The sequence below is a fragment of the Phragmites australis genome, chromosome 16 (assembly GCF_958298935.1).
Source record: "Phragmites australis chromosome 16, lpPhrAust1.1, whole genome shotgun sequence".
In the NCBI taxonomy this organism is placed as follows: domain Eukaryota; kingdom Viridiplantae; phylum Streptophyta; class Magnoliopsida; order Poales; family Poaceae; genus Phragmites; species Phragmites australis.
Window position 1 is genome coordinate 302,668 of NC_084936.1, and position 21,263 is coordinate 323,930.

General features: G+C 42.4%; 2 protein-coding genes and 1 pseudogene across 2 annotated transcripts; 1 reads left to right on the plus strand and 2 right to left on the minus strand.

The window, feature by feature from the left end:
- Positions 1 to 1,028: 1,028 nt before the first annotated feature.
- Positions 1,029 to 9,753, minus strand: LOC133895934 (uncharacterized; annotated as a pseudogene).
- Positions 9,754 to 13,877: 4,124 nt separating this feature from the next.
- On the minus strand, positions 13,878 to 14,746 carry LOC133895333 (uncharacterized). Its single transcript, XM_062335575.1, has 4 exons — positions 14,616 to 14,746; positions 14,477 to 14,521; positions 14,343 to 14,400; positions 13,878 to 14,236 (listed from the first exon to the last, which is right to left on the minus strand). Exons 1-4 carry the CDS (start codon positions 14,634 to 14,636, stop codon positions 13,884 to 13,886), a joined length of 477 nt encoding a protein of 158 aa, XP_062191559.1. The 5' UTR covers positions 14,637 to 14,746; the 3' UTR covers positions 13,878 to 13,883.
- Positions 14,747 to 18,987: 4,241 nt separating this feature from the next.
- On the plus strand, positions 18,988 to 20,858 carry LOC133895332 (indole-2-monooxygenase-like). The gene is made up of 2 exons (XM_062335574.1): positions 18,988 to 19,658; positions 19,731 to 20,858. Exons 1-2 carry the CDS (start codon positions 19,113 to 19,115, stop codon positions 20,796 to 20,798), a joined length of 1,614 nt encoding a protein of 537 aa, XP_062191558.1. The 5' UTR covers positions 18,988 to 19,112; the 3' UTR covers positions 20,799 to 20,858.
- The last annotated feature ends 405 nt before the right edge of the window (positions 20,859 to 21,263 follow it).

The window sequence follows — 21,263 nt, forward strand, 5'->3', positions numbered from 1 at the left end:
AATAAAAAAAATAGAAAATAGATACAAATGAGATAAAAATATAGCTATAAAATTAAAAAATATAGAATATAGCTAGGTTCAAGCGTGCCAGGCCAGACCGTGCCTGTCTGGTCGTACCCGTGTCGACCCGACTCAGCCAGGTCGTACTGCGCGCTCGGTCCAGGCACAACCCGAGCTGCTTGGGCCGTGTTTACAGTGTCGTGCCTCGGATAGGGTCTAGTAGGCACGACTCATTTAGATATATTTAGTGAGAGGAGTGGACTATGGACTTGAAAACAACCTTGTTTCAAAATAATCAGTACTGTTGATTTTACTATTCAAACTTTGATGATAAATTTAATTAAATGCGTATGCAAATAGCTCTAAACACGCGATATTTATAAAGTTCATTGGATGATGAATTTAACAATATCGTTTTCATTTTACTTGACAAAATATATTAAAATTTATTGTCAATCAAAGTCTAATCAGTAAAGCAACAATATCAAGTGTTCTGGAACGGAGGTAGTACACGATGTCCATAACGAGCGTGGGCCTGTGAAAAATACACGACCATCCAATAAAAAAAGTCCGAGTCATCATTTGAAAACGAACATAGCCCAAGAGTGATCTTGGTCTTTTTACCGAGGTACGGTGAACTGCGGCGAGGTTGGGTTCACCAGATCTTTATCTCCGGCCACTGACGGAGTCTACAGCGAGCTTGTTTTTGCTTATTTTATTTTACACGGTCTCTCTTCATTTTCTGAGAAACCAATGTGCAAGACGGCACACGAACCTTTTATGATACCGTCGGCACTGTTGTGCCCGGAGTTCATCGCCCCTACGAACAAAAATCCTCTTATTTGCACCGTCATTAATTCGCATCTCTGCTCCAGGCAGATCATGTTACGTCCATGCATCATCCTTTTGGAAATTTTGGTTAGCTTTAAGCCACGTATGGCGACCAGTCCTAGTTCCTAGACCAATCCTCTCTTGTCCAAACAAGGATTCCAAACATCCTTCGAACAGGGCCCTAAGGAGTCCAGATATAAAAACATTGAATATGCATTGACTGGACAGTTCCTAAAAATGGCCTAACTCCCAAGAAAAAAAAATAAAAAATATTGTAAAGCTTTGTTCAGCTTCTCACACGCTTTGTTCTGCTTTACACGCTTCTTTGGCCTCCTTAACCAAGGACCCCAATATTTTTTGGGCCACAGTCCTAACTTCAAGCATCTGCACTATTTCTTTGTAGACGTTCAAGCAAATGCCCTTAACGATCTTATCTTCATATTTATGCGCATCCATCTCCAACGTTGATAGTTCATCTCCTGTAAACATCTGAAAGAAAAACATGCTTCGGTCCATTACATGAATGACAAATTTCCATAAAATGGAAAACATTTACAAAATATTACAGTTTACCTCTCTGTCAGCTATAGTTGTTTCTACAGGGTAACATATGATCTTCAGAGCCGTCGCAAGTTTCATCAAGTCCCAGCCTTCAGAGTTAATGCCAGACACATCCTTAAGGTGGTCACCAGCACGGCGCAAGGGCGTAGAATTTTTCTTCTCATTATATTCAGAATCAAGCAAGACGCATGCCGTCACAACAATATCCTCATTAACCTGGGTACAAAAGAGCATTGCTTCGTCACTAAAAGAAAAGAGGCAAAGAAAAAGTTTAACATATTGCGCCAAAAGCTTTCGGCAGGGACAAATAAGGATTCTAAGTGCAAACTGCACAAACTATCAGATAATAGTGTAACAATAAATGACAGGCAGCCATAAAGCACAAAGCATTTCATCTCAGACATTCAGGAAGGCAACTTGTGAACTAACCATCTCTGGTTTGACATCAAAGCCATAACGATCCAGGAACATTTTTAGTCCTTGGCTCATTGGTAGGCGATCCTCCTTCGTCAGCTTCAGTTCTTGGGGTACTAAACTATGCATGAGATTCTTCAGGCCCCCACATCACCTCCATCACAGTTTCATCAAAGAGGCAAGGTACACCCTGAAAGAAGTGGCGGCAAAATAGGTGCTCAAAGTTGTTCACAAACATAAGCAAACAAGGGAGCTTTACACTAACCAAGCTTGTTTCGATGATTCTTTTATATTCAGGCTTTCCAACGGCCAATTTCTGACAAGGGCGGTGACAGCGCATGATCATCTCAGTAAGCTCCCTATTAACACCAGTACCATGATTAATGACACTGGACTTGTCCTTGAAAGTTTGAAACTCTTTCAGCCAAACGATCTGATAAAGAAACGAACAAGGACGATCATGTTAAGGGGCAAAAAAGAAACAATTAATCAAATATCACACCATGTCTCCCAATCATGAGAGGCGGGCAATTCTTTCAAAAAAACACTAGGCGCTAAGCAGTAGGCTCCGCCAAGCAAGCAGCGAGTACTGGCAATGTTAAACAGAGGAAATTTGGCATATTAGATCAGAGAAAATGGCATATCATACATCCATGACTTCAATGACCATGTAACATCTTCATCTCCAATTTGCCCCATATCCCTACATAAACCAAGCCCTAAACCGCTCTAGGCAGGAAAACGACTAGATGCAATTCCTAGGTTCGAAGCGAAGCGGTGCTGCTCTGCCCAGTTACTAGTTAGCCTTGTTCACAATAGTTGCACAGCTTTTCAAAATGCGCTGCCTAGCACCGCTTTTTGAAACACTAATCGCAATCGTAAAAGATATAGCCTTGTTCAAGTCCTTGAGTTCTTGCAATGCAGTTCAGAATAAGTTATTGTGCTAAGGTAATGCGACGCATTTTGAAAACAGACAACAGTGGTGTTCTTTGGTTGTAGTACAATGTTAGAGCTCAATCATCCATAGCTAGCGGTTACTAAATAGATATTGGTGAATAGCAAAGGTTTCAGCCTGCACCCATCCATTCTTTAAAATTTCCTTCACCAGTGTTGACGAAAATAGCTTTTGAGCGCGCATGCATACACGGTACAACATCACGCTACATGATTTATTTAGTAAACAAATAATGTGTTGAATCTGTTAATTAGTAAACAAATAATGAACAGTGAGCACATATTTGTCCCCTCAATGCAAAAAACTGCAAATGGTGCAAGATCAGTACTCGGTTTAAATTGGCGACAAACAACGTAAAGAAATAACAATCAGAAGGAAAGGAAAGGAAACAGAGGGGGCTAACTTCTCGTGCCCTAAAATCCTCGCCGAAGATTGCCCAGATATTCTGGAGGAGACAGAAAACAGAAAAATGAGGTCGATGACAAAGAGACGAGCAAGCAAGCACATGAGTAACCAGGGAAGCGATAACAAAGCAAGTACCTCAAGAGCGTCTGGCTGGTTGAGGCAGTACTCATTCATACAGAAAATTGTGAAGCCAGAGGGTGTCTCAAACAGCACTAAGATCACTCCATACTTGCCCAAATTGGGAGCTGCGAACACATAAGCAAACTTAAGCAAGCAGGATTAGAAGAAATAACGTGCCTAGATCAATCGCCAATTCAGATATCAAGCATGACGCCAGCTCCCTAACTCGCCGATGGAGGGGGAGGAGCATGGTGTTGGGGTCTGTGGGATCGAATCCAAATGGGTTTCGTGCACCCGGAAATTGACATATTCGAATTGTTGAATTTTTAAAAGATTCAAAATATGTTCACATTAATTTTGTTTGTTGTATTAATTGTAAATAACAACCATGTGTTGTTGTATTCTTTTTCGTTATTTTTTATTCACAAAATCAAGAACAATGTTTTTTTTTTCTCTCTATACACATTCAACAATTCAAAAGATTTGATTTAACAATTCATGAAACCTAATTTACCTTGTGAAGACGCAATTCATCATTTTTTAAAAGTTATGTTCAACAAATTGTGTGACTGATTCCATCAATTCACGATAATATTTTCAATATTTTATATGCAAATTTGTTGAAATGATGTATTTGAATTATTGAAATAGTACATTTGAATTATTGACTTTTTATATTGGATCTTGTTTTGTTGCATTTATTGTAACTAACATCTTGATTCAAACGGTCTTCAAAATAATCACTCGGTTTGAGAGAGAATTTATTGGTAGTTTGATAAACACCCTAAATCCATCCCACCAACCCACTGATTTAGATTTATAAAGTTATTTTTCAATATATTCATGCAACAATTTAACAGACTTGGGTCAATAATGTACAAAACCTAATTCACCCACCGTGAAGACGTAAATTAACAGTGTTAAAAGACATGTTCAACATAGCGAGACACATTGCAACAATTGAAATGGTGTGGCGTCAAATCTTCTCTTGTTGGCCACAGATTGGTTTGAGCCAGTCTCTATTGTTTCAGCTACTTAATGGGTTTTGTGTCGGGCTTGTTATGAAATCGGGCGGGGAAAAGTTTTCCTTTTGTTCGCGTGTTGTTAAAGGGGTGGGAATACGTGGTTTTTTTGCTATTGGTCCGGAACAGACTGACTGCAGCAAAAGCAATCCTGTCAAATTCAGTCAATTTGTTGTGTTTGCTATCAGCTATAAAATATGACGGCAATATAAAAAGCCTTTTGCATTGCTCGGGCCTTTTCTTTCGTCCTTATCTTTTTCTTTTCCTCGATTTGGATAGATCTATGAGCTTGTGCTCATTTCTGCATTATCTCTTAAGCGTCAAGTCTTCTATTTGTTACCTGCAGGTTAATTTTCTATGTTGGTCAGTTATTTTAGTAAGTGGATGGGTTTTTGTTTTGAATCCATTATCAAATCAGGTGGGATAATTTTTTCTTTTTCTTTGCACGCTAATAAAAGGAGGAGAATACGCATCTTCTTGCTATTAGTTCGAAAAAATTGACTACAATAGAAAACAAATTCAATCAATTTTTATGTGTTTGTTTCATGGTAAAGAAAAGTTGATTGGAATCCAACAAATTTTCAGTCAATTTTTCGTTTATTGTGTTGGGTCAAAAGAATACTGCAATAGCGAAGAGTTGAGTCGATTTTCTTGATTGCAGAAAAATGTACATGATTACTTGGCATCCTTCTATTGGCCCCCAAAAATTGACTGGAATCCAAAAGAAAAATAGCTGAGTAACAGTTAGACAGTCCTTTTCTTTAATTCATTGTTTGGCGTAGTAACATGATTTCACAAATTATATACTTTTTTCGCTTCCAATGTTTTATTCTCTTCCATTCCAATGTTTGGTTGCGTGAAAAATCTTGAAATGGTTTTCGTGGTTAGCTTTAGAAACAACCAAGTAACACGGGCTAACAGTTATTGTAATTCTAATAATTCAGATTTTGATTCTCATAATCTAGAATCTGGCTTGTAAAATCTAAAACAAACAACACTAGATTATTAGAAATGAAGGGAGAAAGAAGCGAATAATTATTTTGTAATGGTATATGGGTAAATATATGTCACAATCCGCTAGAAGTAGACTTTTCTTGGATTGTGGATTGTAGCATAATCTGATCTCAGATTATGAATTGTGAATTATAGAATCGTCATGTTTATTTTAGATTCTAATTTTAGAAAGTCGAATGCATAATCAGAATAAAAAAGAAACAAACCTAAGGCTCAACCCTAGTGAGCCGTGAGCCTGGACGACTTGTTCCCCTTTCCTGCTCCCCGAGTCGAGCAGCCAGCCGTTCAGTGCGCTCGCGGCTCGCTATCCCCTAAACCCAACCCTCACCGCAGCAAACTCGGCGGCGATGACGAAGGAGAAGAAGCTTGTCGATGTCGTTGCTAGCGTACATCTCTGAGGTGTAATGCATAGGCACGAGTGGTCATCCAACCTGAAAGCGCTTGAACGACCACAACTGAAACAGAAAAGGCATACCCGTCAAGTTGGATCCGTTGTGTGTCCTCACGCAGGCGTTGAACAATGCGCGGTAGGTGGCGCAAAGAACCACCGAACCCCAAGACACCTGAGGCACGCCGACGACTTTGCGTCAGCAATAGCCCAAGCATAGGCTATCCAACGTGCGTCCACAGTGTTGCCGTGGCTGGAGGTGAACATCACCCAACCGAACAATCACATCAGGTAAGCCTTCAGGTATCGAGCAACATGGTACTCCATGGGATCCTCGGCCATCCTTTCCACCTGCAAAAATTCGATTGATTGTTATTACCAATAATAAATGGACAAAGGACGTGCAATATGAAATTAGAGAAGCAATGAAAAAAATTACTAACTCTGAACTGCTCCAACCACTGCTTCTTAGGGCTGTGTTTCTGATGCTCCTCAATGAGCGACACATTCAGTGGCTCAGGTAGAATTCACTGAAACCTCTCAAACAAGTCCTACTACCAACTAGCTGGAGTGACCGAGTGACTGAACGATTCACTAGAAATTGGTAACCCGGTCAGCATGGAGACGTCCCACAGCGTGACTATCATCTCCCCAAACAGCATGTGGAACGGTGTGTCTGCGGCCTCTATCGGTCCACCAAAGCCGAAATAAGGGAAAGGTCATACGGGAACCAACGTGACCGCTCCATCTGGCCCTTGTCCTCCTGACCCTTAGCCACCTGATGCAGATCCGCGTCCTCATCTATGGCCTGAAGCATCCGTGCAAGAGAAAGAAGTCCTGCACGACCCATCCTGTAAATACATAACCTGATTAGTTATGACAAATTAAATCATCTATGTATATTGAACCATCAGTACAACCTGCCGAACCAGTTCGGGTGCAGTCGACAAGCTATCTTTGGCGCACGAATACGTAAAACCGGAATACTCGAAGCGTCACGCGTGACGTGTAAGAAGCCACGGTGACGCTATTTCACAGAACGGTCTAGAAGCTCGTACGACACCTCCATCTCTTCAAAAATAGACCAACATAAAACACATAATTATTATAAATTGATGATCACATAATTAATACGTCAACAACATAAACCATACACAAACTACTTTATATGATAGAGAGAACATAAATGAAAACACTTAGTTTTTACATCAAAAACATAAAAATTACGCAAATAATACTATTTAGTTTTTACATCAAGAGCATAACAGTTGCCCAAATAAATAAGAAACATATTATTTCTAAATAGTATATCCGACAAGGTCTGCCCTAGTCCCGTGCACTGCTTGTCCTCCACGTGCAACTCTCCCATGTCCACTACCGGTGGATGGTCCTGCTCCAGCATCACCGCGGTTAGAGTGTGGGCATTCCTTTGCCTTGTGACCATACTCACCACACTCACTGCACCTCCTGATAGGGCCACCAAATTCAGCTTCATCCATATCGTTACAAATATGCCTAGTCTGCAGTCGACCACCTTTTCCATGGGGATGTCTAAGCAACATCATAGGGGGCAGACATATCGGCGTATCTCTATGGTAAACTGTGAAGTCACGATGCGCATTGAATCCACAGAACTCTCCAATCTAAGTCAGCACCACATTTTCCTTCAAGTAAAATGGTTACACATATACTGACCTTCCCACACCCACTTGTGATAATGCAACCAGCAAATGAGAACATGGGACATGTAAAAGCTTCGGTTTGTTGCAGGGCATTCGCACCATCCATTGAAAACTTACCCTACGTTCACCTCATGAGTGATAATTCTGGTATTGCTCCCACTCCTCCTTTTGATCTCAGGGTTATCTCGAAGCGTTGCTCATTAATGCCCATGCTACGAACCATATGTTGTACTGCCTTCGTGTTCTTCTTTTGGAGGTACTCCATCATTCGTTGGGCATACAGTATACTCATTGTTGTACAATGACTCACAATAGTAGCATGCCTCTTCAGGTAGTAACCAATAATACAGTACAACATTCCCTCAACGATTGCAACAATAGAGAGTCCACGCAGTCCTCTGATGGTCCAATTGTAAATCTCTACTATATTAGTAGTCATGATGCCATACCTACCAAATAATATTGTCGGTGTATCAGGAACCAGGGGTCCCCGAATCCCGAGGCCAGGCCATCCATCCGCCACATGGCGCCATCCCGCGGGGTCTCTCCTGCAAAATGAGAAAAGATCAAGTCCCGGGAGAGGGCGCTCGGGGCCGCAGTCGGTGGCCCGCGAAGTACCCCAGTTCCCCGATGATCCACGAAATCTAAGTACCGGGAAGAAAGTGCTCGGGAAGGTGTACGGTGACCCCCGAGCACCCTAGTCCCCCGACGACCAGAAGAACTAAGTACCGGGAGAAACGTGCCCGGGGCCGCCAGCGGTGGCCCCTGGGCACCCAAATATCCCGAGGGCCCACCAAAGGAAGTTCCGGGAGAGAGTTCTCAGGGCTGCGTGCAGCAGCCCTCGAGCACTCAGTTCCCCGAGGATCCGTACCAGAGTTCTCGGGAGAGAGTGCTCGGGGAGGTGAACAGTACCCCGAGCACTCGGTTCCCCGAGGACAAGAAGGAGCATTCTCGGGAGAGAGTGCTCGGGGAGGTTAACAGTACCCCCGAGCACTCGGTACCCTGACAACCCAGAAAGTCCCCTGGTGGAGGCCCCTGAGGGGCCCACTAATGAGGTGTCAACCAGTCAAAGGCTCGAGGCCGCATTTAATGAGCGTGCGTGGCCTGTCGCCTCCAACTGCTCTCACCGCGCTCAGCGTCAGTTCCTGCCACGTTCTGGCAGAGAGGCGTGGGGTTATTAATTGCACGGGTCCCGTCCCGTGCCATCCGGCCTGTTTCAAGATAACGTCGTAAGGACCAAGGCGTTCCGTCTGCCGCGCTGCTGTGGCAGGGGAACAAGACAGGGCGGGCATGTCGGGTCGCTCTGCGGCTGCCCGGTGGGCCCTCTCCACGGCGCCCGTTGCCAGGGCATTTATGGCGACGAATGACCGGGCGTGTGCCGTATTTTCCACCCCCGGTCACTTCGCCCAGAGAAAATGATGACGCCCTTTCCATTTATGGTATCTCGGAACTCGTGCCTCCTCCCGTTCGGGGCACGTTGCGGCCGGCGGGTACTTAAGGCAACCGGCGGCACAAAAGGAAAGAGAGGAGAACGAGAGAAAAAAAAGGAGAAGGTGAAGCTGAATGCATCTGGAATAGATCTTGAAGCGTAGACAAGAGCACAACGCAAGAGAAACACGGCTAAGTAGTGAGCAGCACGAGACAGGCTGAAGAACAAGGAGCCCCAGGCTCTTAGATAGATCAAGATTCTTGTAACCAGCAACATCCTTGAGGGACTTCCTCAGGACAGTTATAGTATCCATACAGGAGTAGGGTATTACGCCCCCGTGCGGCCCGAACCTGTCTAAATTCCAGTGCATTTACTTCTTTTTGCACTAGGCCACACCACCACCACCGACCGTTGCATTTATTCCCATTTATTTCTTCGACGAACATACTCAGGATCATCCCCCCGGCCGAATCTCTAAAAAGGGGTCTCTCGGGATCCCTGCGACTGGAGTTAATCTTTCGACAAATATCAAAACAAATAAGTATCAAGTTTCAAATATACTAGCTCATACTACACATATTCGATAAAGATGTGGCCCAGTACACGAACCTAGCACCTTTGATGTCATAGAGTAAGGACCACTTATCCTTTGGCTATGCCTCAATCCATTGCGAGAAACATTTAATGTTTCATGCTGACCTTCTTCTCATATTAGGAGGATCAATGCCTTCTCCAAGAGGTAGTAGCACCTCCAGTACAGTGTCACCACCAGTAGCCGGCTCCTTATTTCTCTCCTGCAAGTGCGTCCTTGTTTCCTTATCCAACTCCTTCCACAAAGCATCAAACTTGCGACTTTGGTTCTGGCTGCACAGCCTCTTGAACATGTCCATCAGTGCTTTGCTCTTTAATTGCTTGTGGAAATTTTCTCCCATGTGACGCATGCACCACCGATTCTGTAGGTCATGCCAAGGGAACGGCTCACTTGAATCTTCTTACAATGTCTTTATAGCAGATAAGATCCTAACATGCCGATCATGTATTATGCAAACGTTAGGTCAATCACGGACAACCCCAACCTTAAGATGCCTAAAAAACCAGCTCAACCTGCTCTCACCCTCCACAACCGCAAATGCCAAAGGAAGTATCTGATTATTTGCATCAACACCAATTGTAGTGAGAATCTGGCATTTGTACTTCCCAGTCAAGAATGTACCATCCACGCAAAGCAAAGGACGGCAATGCTGGAAGGACTTAATACACTAACCTAAAGAAAAAAAAGCACGCTGAAAAATCCTAGGCTGGTTTTCATCAAGTTCAGTCTCCTTGAAAGCAGTATATGTGCCATGGTTCATGACCTTCAGAATTTCAAGCACGCGGGCTAGGTTGCAATAACAAGCTTCATATGTATCCCACCGCTTTTCCGAGGCTTTTTGCTTTGCACGTCATGCCTTTTGATAAGTAATATCATATTTGAACTGTCGTAATATTGATAATTGGATAAACGAGCATTCCATGTCCCGCTTCTGAATAATCTCAATGAACAATTCATTTGCAACTAGTGCAGTAGTGAGGTTGCGGTGCTTTCGACCAATATTTTCTAGTATACAATTGTGCTGAACCACTCTTGAGGCTACCCAGTGAGTCGAATACTTCGGCTTGTATGCATGAGCATAAAAGCTGCATCCAGGAGTTCTGCACTTGACACTTTACTTACATGGACTTGAGATAGTAACAAATACCACTCTGTGTGATGTCATTGCCCACCGTGCCACTGCATCCTTCATTTCAAACCGATTGTGGAACACCTGATTTAGGTGAACCATAATTGAACCATATTCACAAGGGTAGTCATGGTTCTCCATAACTTGCATCATCGCTTTGTCAGGCAAGTTCCATTCTTCTGGGATCACAGTATTAGAGCAGTCATCGTCCTCATCATCATCATCATCACCATCATCTTCATCTTCATCTACAATTACAGATCCCAATAAAGCTTCTTCCTCATGAATTGTGTTACGGTCCACGTTCTCGAGCTCCACAATGATTTTTTCAATTTTCTCCCCTGTATCAGCTGACCCTCCTCAACCTCTGTCGCCTGCCTATGCACAACAACCTCTGCCTCAGTCGTCTGTATTTGTTCAACTTCCTCCATCGACACTGCATACCTGCGTGTATCCTCTTCTTCCACTGGAGTTGCTGCACTGCTACTATCATCTGCTTCTCTTGTACATGGTTACACCAGGATATTGAACTCAGCCCACCGCTGCACCACTCCAACCATTTCAACCACTTGTCCGTCCGATATACCGGCTTTAACTCCCAACAAACTGGATTTAACGTACGAGTCCACATGCATTGCACCATAATAGAATAAATCTGATGGTCAAGCTGAAAGTATTGAGTGAACCACATTTTCATCTCCTTCATCCTTGTACCCTTAGGGTTTGAGTGTTCAGGGATGGTAAATGGAAAATTACTCAAATCAACACCTGCTGGACAGTTACGGATTTGACTATTTCTATAGAACACTCTAAGATTTATAGAGTTTGAAATAACTGTCACTAAAAAATATATCAATTAGAAATAAAAATAAATTACATTCATACATTACGACTACCTTAAAATTGACTAACGCAATGGTCATGCCGATCCAACGTTTCTGATCCTACAATAAAAAATACTATAATTTTTGTTGCCTAAACTCTAATCCATATTACTGTCCTATATCTACATTAGGGATATCATTATTAAATAAACATATTACTAGCACTAACAAATTTAATATAATTAATTCACAACAACTTAATAATTAAAACCATTTGATATCAGGAGTCTTGCGAATTTTTAAAAACATAATGTTCATTGAATTTTAAAATTTTAACGTAAATACTTCGATGTTGTATTGCTTTTTGGATCCTCAATTTATTTTATTGTTTTCAGTTGCAAATCACTAGTTCTAAGTTACAAATAATTCAATAAATACTGTACTTTAGTGCAACATATAATAATACAATCATATAATATAATCTTACGCACATCATCTTAACTAGAGTATCAATATCTAATTTTTACACGCACATATATTTTATTTTCTTAAACTAATACTAAAATAATGTAATACAAATATTTCTACCTAAAATAAACATTTACGAATACCAAATTATTTTTCTACTCCCTAATTCAATCTAAATACAAATATATCGATAGACATATATCTAAAAATACAATAAAAAAGAAAATTTTTACCTCAACGATTCTTCTTCTTCCTCCCCTTCTCCTTCCTCCTCCTCCTTCTTCTCCTACCTCCTCCCTTCTTCCTCCTCCCTTCCTCCTCTCTTCTTCCTCTTTTCTCTTCTCTCTTCTCCTCTCTGCTGACGTGCTCCTCTCTGCACGGTCGTGCGACTCGCGGAAGCAAATGAGATGGCGCGGCAACCGTACGGGTGTAGGGGCGGGGTCATACGGGGTCCTAAATTTTTCGCCGTCCCGTATAACAAAAATACAGTTTTCGCCGTCCCGTATAGCGAAAATACAGTTTTCGCCATACGATTTGGCGACAACTAATTTTCACCAAAACGTATGGCGAAAATTGTCTCGAAACTAAAGCCATGCACCCCAGGCCTACCGCCGATGCCACATCAGCAATTTTTGCCATACTGTATAGTAAAAATACTATTTTCACCGTACGGTATGACGAAAACTTATTTCACCCTACGGTAGGTGAATAGGTATTATTTTTTAATATTCCTTATTTTCGGTCATTTCCGCAATATCCGTACATAAAAATAATATTAAAAAAATTAAGGATTATATATATAGTGTTGGACGAGGCAATATAATAGAGCTGCCAGACGTACGATCATATATGTAGGAGGGCAATATTAATGGACGGTGCCTACTATGTAGCGCCAGAGTCGCCTCAGATGAGAAAGAAGGCCACTGGAGGAGGAGACGGGCATTTTTCACTTCCGCATTCACTTGTCCATTTCACTTTGATCGATCGAATCGACCTGGATGGAGCACTAGGCTTGCAGTGCAATGCTGTGCTGCTGATGTAGATGTACATGGACACGTAATATAAAAACATTAATAATCTTGGAGGGGCCGGGGCCGGCCGGCTGCTTCAGCTCGATCGGTTGTACCATGTCTGCTTGCGTGGTCGTCGTCAGCACCACCGACGATACAGGTTCAATGATTCTGATCGATAGCCGCCGTGGGTGGATGTCATATCACATCACATGGAGCTATCGAAATGAACACCTCAATTAAACTTTAATTCCACTATATAATTCCAAAAATTTGAATAGAACCATTAAAAATGTTTTTATTCCCTTTGCTCTTAAACTCTAGAGCAACCTATAATTCAATTGGTAATATGATCATAGGTGACGAGTCACTATTTTGATCCGTCACTAATCAGTCAATCCATCACCTATGACCTTCGGTAACAAAAGTTAAAAGAATAAAATATCCGCTTCCTATCACAAGGATATGACAGTTGAGATGGTAAGGGTGGTTCATGTGCAAGGGGAGGTCGCGGGTTGAATTCAAATTGAACGCAAAGACTGAAAACCATTTGAAAAATAGCGTGGCTTGTAGGGCATATGTGATGGGCCCCTATGTTGAGTGGCTCAGCTAAAAATATATATATATTTGATATTTTTTTGTTTTTTTATTCAAAAAATATAAAAAATATTCATCAGTCATAAGTGACGGGTCACTGTTACGACCCATCACTTATATTCAGTCGTTAGTGACATGTCACTATTACGACCCATCACATATGACCTTTATTAGTGACGGATCAAGTTGTCAGTCGTCACCTATGACCTCATTGATGACGGGTTCACCAATGACGACTTATCAGTGATGCGTTCAGGGTGATGAGCGTGTGACCCATCACTAATGATGGTTACCAGCTGTCACCTATGACCTTTTTCACGTAGTGCGAGTTCCTCCACACCTGGTCAAGCTCCTCGTCATTGGAGATGAGCCCGACCAGCATTGAACACCCAATCTTGAGCCCAACTCAAACTCGGAGAGAAAACTCCACCAGTGATGAAAATCAGAAAAACACCACTTGATGTGCATATTCAGAACGAAAAAGCACATCAATACAAATTTTGAAGCAAATTGAGCAACCAGAGAAGCAAATTAGTACAACCATATAGGCAAGCTGCAGTGCTGCTCCCACCAATACCCAAATCGACGACCTCATGCGGGGAACGAGTGCTCGAGACTCAAATTGATGCCCTCCTGAGGGGATCGAGCTTCTCATCGCTTGAATTGATAGGGCTGAGCTCCTCAACCCGAGATCCAGGTTTCCCAAACAAGCAGATCGAACTCCTCCGTGCCTAGTCGAGTTCCTCATCATCCAGGATGAGTACATATATGCCTCCTGCTGCTGATTTACCAAGTCTGCAACACCAAAATAGGCATCACCTAAGAATTCCCAACAAAATCCAGATCGATTTGGGGAAAGGGAAAACAAAATTGATTACAGAAAGCAAACAGATGAACTCACCTTCCAGTACAACCCCTCCTCCCATGTTTCTATTTTTCGATCCTTGCTGGATCAAAACCTAAAAAATCAGTTGATTTGGGATGATAAGAATCAGAATCGCCTCTAAACGAGATAGAGCAAACCGATGAACTCACCTTCCAGTACAACCCCTCCTCCTTGCTTCTGTTTTTCGCTCCTCGCTGGATCAAACCATAAAAAAATCAGTCAATTTGGAGCGTGAGGAATCATAATCACCTCTGAATGATAGACAATATGAGGGGAGAGAGACGAAACTAGAAGGAGAACACAGTGCATTGAAATGAAACTGCTCGCCTTCTCACATCGCTCGCTTCTCCACAAGCTACCAATCAAAACAACAATGATGAGTGGGCCCTATGATGGAGTAGAACAGGGGTATGACCGCACGCAGGTAACAAAAAAAAAAGTGGGCCAACAATCCAGTTGGGACCCACCACATGTTGGATGTTGTGTCATGCCGTGTGAACGCATGCATCTGTTACTTTTTTCCATAACGCAACCCAATGCGATGGATCATCATCGGACGGTGAATCATGCGTGCGGCAGGACGACAACTGCATGCACGCTCAAAAACTAGTCTTTACATACATACATACATACATACATACATATATATATATATATACACACACACACACACGAGTAGAACATGCACAATATCTAGTTACAACGTGGTGAACACTACAATCACATAAGGAATCGTCTATGATAATAAATGATAGCTTATCTTAGAAAATTAATAACTTTTTCATATGAAGCCAGATGGGGACAAACTTTATATAAAAATTGTAGCTCTCGGCGAGATCTACAACTTTTGTGGTTGAAATTTTTTATTTGAATTCATTTAGATGTCCAAATAATCATTTAAAAATTAGACATAAGAGATCAAAAGGAACGCATGTGCTATTATTATCGCTAGTATTTATGTCAGTCAAGTCTCTAAATCCTCCTGAATCCCTTTGACTCAAAGTCATTTTAGGAATACAAATCTTCTTAAAGTCCTTTATATTATCAATAAAATCCTTGGACTTCCAAATGGTTGGTCCCTCCCCTATCTTACATGACAACCTTATAGACCACTAACTTGTCATCTTTCTTCTTCTTGAGGAGATAGTGGGGGTGTTTGATCTTTTTCTTATTGATCTTGTTGGAGATGTTAGAGTTGGTAGTTTTTTTTTTCTTCTCCTTTTTCTCGAGTTGCTTGTATTAATAAGACTTGTGGTAACAATAGCATATGCACTCCTTTTGATCTCTTATATCTAAAACTCAAAAGGACAATGATGTCGCCTAGAGGAGGGTGAATAGGCGTTTTTGCAAAAATTCATCCTCTTTTACTGTTGGCTTAAATTTGCAGTGAAAACTAAACTAACAGATTTTTCACAAGTAAAAATCCTAAATATGCTAGGCTCAACTAGGGCACAATCACCCTAAAGAAGTGTAAAAGTTACGATCCTAAGGTGACAAAAATTATTCAATTCTAGCAAAAGATATGCAAGAAAATCTTAATTTAAAAAAGCTGAAAACACTGGTCACCGAAGTATCCGGGTTAATCCGGATACTCCGGGTTGTATAGTTTTGGAACCTTCGGGTAAATCCGGAATCTTTGGTGTCTATACAGAAACTAGCCCGAAACTAAAATTAAACAACGCCTAAAGAGTTCTAGCTCAAACCAAATGAAGTCGTGTGTTCCAATTTATGATTCCAGGTAGATCCATGAAGAATCTACAATCAAATACACACAAATTAGTAGATCGAGCAATATGCACAAATGTTGAGCAAGAACTCAAATGTAAACAAACCGAAGTGGAGACACAAAGATTTGTTTCCTGAAGTTTGAATTCACCACCATGAATCCTACGTTTTCATTAAGGAAGCTCCAATGAGTCGGGTCTCTTTCAACTGCTTTTCTCGATCAACTAGCTTTATCTCTTCCCTTGCGGAAGTGAGATCGACCTGCACAAACTTTCCCGTGGCTCACCACACGCACGGGAGCTCGCCGGGTAACACCTAGCCGGCTAGGAGGCTTCACCTCCAAGAGTAACAAATGCTTCACGAACTTCTTGCCTATGAACTCAAGTGCTCAAGAATGGATTTTAGCTCACTTGCACTCAATCTTCCAATCTCTCAACCCAACTCACTTTTCTTCTCAAATCTCTCACTAAAATGGAGTGGGAAGGAATTCTTTTGGCTCTAAAAGGTTTTTCTTTCATGCCCTTGCAGCTGCTTCAAAGGATGGGGGTGAGAAGGTATAAATACCCAACCTCCAAAAACTAGTAGTTACAGCACTTTTTTTACTGACCCGGAGTATCCGGATCAACTCGGCGACTCCGGGTTGGCACATGAACGATTAACCGAGAACCATGGTCGGAACTCATCCCAGAGACTCCGGAACTCGGAATATCCGGGTCCACCCGAAGAATTCGGGTGAACTAAATAGCCCCAAACCGAGACTTCCCCCCGAAACTTCACCCGGAGAATCCGGGTCCACCCAGAGTATCCGGGTTCAGCACAACTGATACTCCGGGTGGACTCGGATTCTCCGGGTTCAACACAGCTGACCCTCTAAAAATGAAGATAATTTTTTATCCCAAAATCCGATTTCGAAGATTTTGGACTCTATGGAAAGCTTATTCAGAGGGCTATACATCCCAATTGAATTCATGACCTCAAACACATTGGATCAAATTAGGAACACTCCGAAAATCAATTCAGAAACTTCCATACTTTTCACACAGGGATTTAAAAAAAACTCTCACTTGGGTTTGGTTAAAAACTCTTGAGTAGTGAGACATGACAATTAGCTCTAAATTGCATCCCTCGGCATACCTATACTCAAATTCAAAGATAAAACTCGTTTGATCCACTTTGAGCCTTTGAATAACTTTCAAGTACCGCTTCTTTCATTCAAACATTGAGGGTTGCCAACTTTTATATATTCTTCACTCTATCTCTTCTTGATTCTTTATATGATTGATGCGAATCGCTCATAGCTTTCCATGGCCTCACACGGTCCATTGATGCAAAGCCTTCACTCGCTCTTCACCACCGCCTTGGTCCTTCGGTGCCAAGTCATTTGCTTGCTCTTCACCACCGGATGGTCCATCGCAGCCGAGCCTTACTTTCTCTTCACCGTCTTGCAACAGAAAACCACTTTGTATTCGACATCTTCAAGAATTCACTTTATCAAATATGGAGTCCACTCTTGTTCTTCACTCTTGGTATATATGATTTCAATTCAACTTATGCCTTTTATGGATCATAACCCCATCTCACTCTCAAACACAAAATATATGGGTTAGTTCATAAAACCTAATTGATAACTTTTATACCTTAAGTTACTTGATCTCCACACGTAACTTATTAGCCTTCATGCATATTGTCAATCTTCATATAGAACCTAACCCCACCCATTCTCAAGCACATAGCACATGGGTTAATCCATAAAATCTATTGACAATATCATACATTTAGTTACTTGATTTCCACATGTAACTTAATCTTCAAGTTTATTGTTATCTTATTTATCTTTTTCTTCTCCTTATGAGCATCACTAGGAGCTCAATGACATCGATGTATTTCTTTTGTTCTCATGATATTTCTCAGAAAATCTATGATTCATCACTTATGCATCTCATATGAAATAACCTAATAACAATACTTAACACAATTGTTAGTCCATATGTATTGTCATCACTTATGCGAGCATCACCTAGAGCTCATTAATCTTGATACATTTTCAATCTCCCCATTCATATACAGCTCATGCATATCTCTCAATAAATTACCTATGGAACAACCTACTAACAAACTCAACACCATTGTTAGTCCATATGCATTGTCATTAATTACCAAAACCACACATAAGGGCTAGATGCACTTTTAAAACTTCAAACAATTATTTGGATATCTAATGACTTCAAATAAAAAAGTTTTTAACTAAAAGTTGTAGATCTCGTAGAAGTCTACAATTTTCATATAGTTTGTCCCGATCTAATTTTATATGAAAAAGTTATGAATTTTTTAAGATAAGTTATCATCGATTACTAGAAATGGTTCACATAAAGAACCGCCTTTGAAAATGACCTTTTATATATATATGGTTCCTTATGTGAATCGTTTTTGATAATTATTCCATTACCAGAGGTGGTTCACATAAAAAACCATCTTAGAAATAATATTTTACACGGACGATTCATTATATGAAACGTATGTGGTAATCATCCTATTACCAGATACGGTTCACATAGGTAACCGCTTCTGAAAATAAATTTTTACACAGACAATTTCTTATATCGTCCGTCTCTAAAAATCGCACATTAACAAAGACGGATCACATAAGGAACCGTCTTTAAAAAAATAATTTTTACATAGACAGTTTCTTATATCACCTACTTCTAAAAATAATTTAGACAATTTATCGTCTAAGCTATACGTGAAAAGACACTTAGATATCTTGAAAAATAGTTTTTTATCCATCTACCTATAATATTAATGCGCAATCATGTACGTTCAGCGTCGTGAACTATACTAGGCCTCCAGTGAGGTGCTGCTGTGCATGTACGAAGACACATATAATATAAAAACACCTTTTCTAGATTTCGGACGACAATGCAGGTTCCAGGCGTTGCTATATTCAGATATTATATTATGCTGTATCTATAAACTAAGGCAGAGAGAGTTGCAGAGGAAACCCAGGCCATGAGTTAAGCAGCAAGCTCGACTCGTTGGTGCCTGTATCGAACGAAGACAGCCATGGCTCAAGTGTGGTTGCAGGTGCACCATGCGCTCCATGGGCTGCGGCGGCGGCATGCGTCGTCTCCACAAGCAGCACTAGTCTCGGTCCTGCTCCTCTGCCCTGTAATTATCCTCCTGCTCGTGCGCCGCTTTGCGACGGCCACAAGCCATAATTCTAGAGAGCAGCTGCTGAGCAAGCTGCCTTCGCCTCCCAGAAAGCTCCCCGTCATCGGCCACCTGCACCTCGTCGGCTCCCTCCCGCACGTCTCCCTCGGCGACCTCGCCGCGAAGCACGGCCGCGACGGCCTCCTGCTCCTCCGCCTCGGCGCCGTCCCGACCCTCATCGTCTCCTCGCCGCGGGCCGCGCAGGCCGTCCTGCGCACGCACGACCACGTGTTCGCGTCCCGGGCCTACTCCCCCGTCACCAACATCCTCTTCTACGGCTCCACGGACGTCGCCTTCTGCCCCTACGGCGAGCACTGGCGGCAGGTCAAGAAGATCGCCACCACGCACCTCCTCACCAACAGGAAGGTCCGATCCTACCGCCACGCACGCGAGCAAGAGGTAACGATGGATATGGATCAATTGGTTGCACGTCGATTGATTACACCATGTATGATCGAGAAATATTGACAGGTGAGGTTGGTTGTGGGCAAGATCCGCGAGGCGGCAGCCGCAGGCACGGCCATGGACCTGAGCAACCTGCTCAACGCTTTCGCCAATGACGTCGTGTGCCACGCCGTGTCGGGCAAGTTCTTCAGAGAGGAAGGCCGGAACAAGCTGTTCCGGGAGCTGGTGGAGGCGAACTCGTCGCTCATCGGGGGGTTCAACCTGGAGGACTACTTCCCGGTGTTGGTGAGGCTGGACATGGTGAAGAGGATGGTGTGCGCCAAGGCCCAGAAGGTGAACAAGATGTGGGACGACCTGCTCGAGAAGCTCATCGACGGCCATGCAAGCAAGCCGGCGTCGGAACGCGACGGCGACGACGAGCGCGACTTCATCGACGTGTTGCTCTCTGTTCAACAAGAGTACAAGCTCACCAAAGACCACATCAAGGCGCTACTGGTGGATATGTTCGACGCCGGCACGGACACAACCTTCGTCGTAATGGAATACGCCATGGTGGAGCTCATGCAGAACCCTCACCTCATGAAGAAGCTACAAGCCGAGGTGAGGACGACGATGACCCAGGGGAAGGGGAAGGGGAACGGGATGGTTACCGAAGACGATATCAGTGATATGGCTTACCTGAAGGCCGTCGTCAAAGAGACTCTCCGATTCCACCCGCCGGCACCGCTCCTAGCGCCCCACCTCTCCATGGCCGACTGCGATATAGAGGGCTACACAATTCCATCTGGGACGCGCGTCATCGTCAACAGCTGGGCTCTGGCCAGGGATCCAAGCTACTGGAAGAGCGCGGAGTTCATGCCGGAGCGCTTCATGGAAGGGGGTAGCGCCGCAGCTATGGATTACAAGGGAAACGATATCATGTACCTGCCATTTGGGACTGGACGGAGGATGTGCCCGGGTATAAACTTTGCCATCTCCACTGTTGAGGTGATGCTAGCGAACCTCGTGTACCACTTCAACTGGGAGCTACCACCGGGACTGATGGACAGAGGCATCGATATGACAGAATCGTTCGGGATCATAGTGCATCGTACGGAGAAGCTCCTCCTTCTCCCGATACCGCCACAAGATTAATTATCTATCATTCCACATATGCATATATATATATATACATATATATATATACACGTGTATATATGTATATATATACGTGTATATATGTGTGTATATATGTTTGTGTATATATATATGTGTGTGTATATATATATATGTGTGTGTGTGTATATATATATATATATATATATATATATATATATATATCCTGAGCATATGTGCGCGCACGTATCGGTATAAGGTCGAGTGCGTACCATTGTGGTTGAACTCTTTTAAGGTGAAAATGAAATGATATCTACAACTTAAGATATCATAGATTAAATTCAATCCTCTACTGTACTAGATATTTTCGTAATTATTTTATTAAGTAATTAAATTACAACCGTTTAAGGCTAATCTCGTCATTTTCTTAACCCCAAATCACCTATCGGATCAATGGTTTGTAGAAATTTTGTTTACAACCATCTCTTTTTCCTAACGATCATG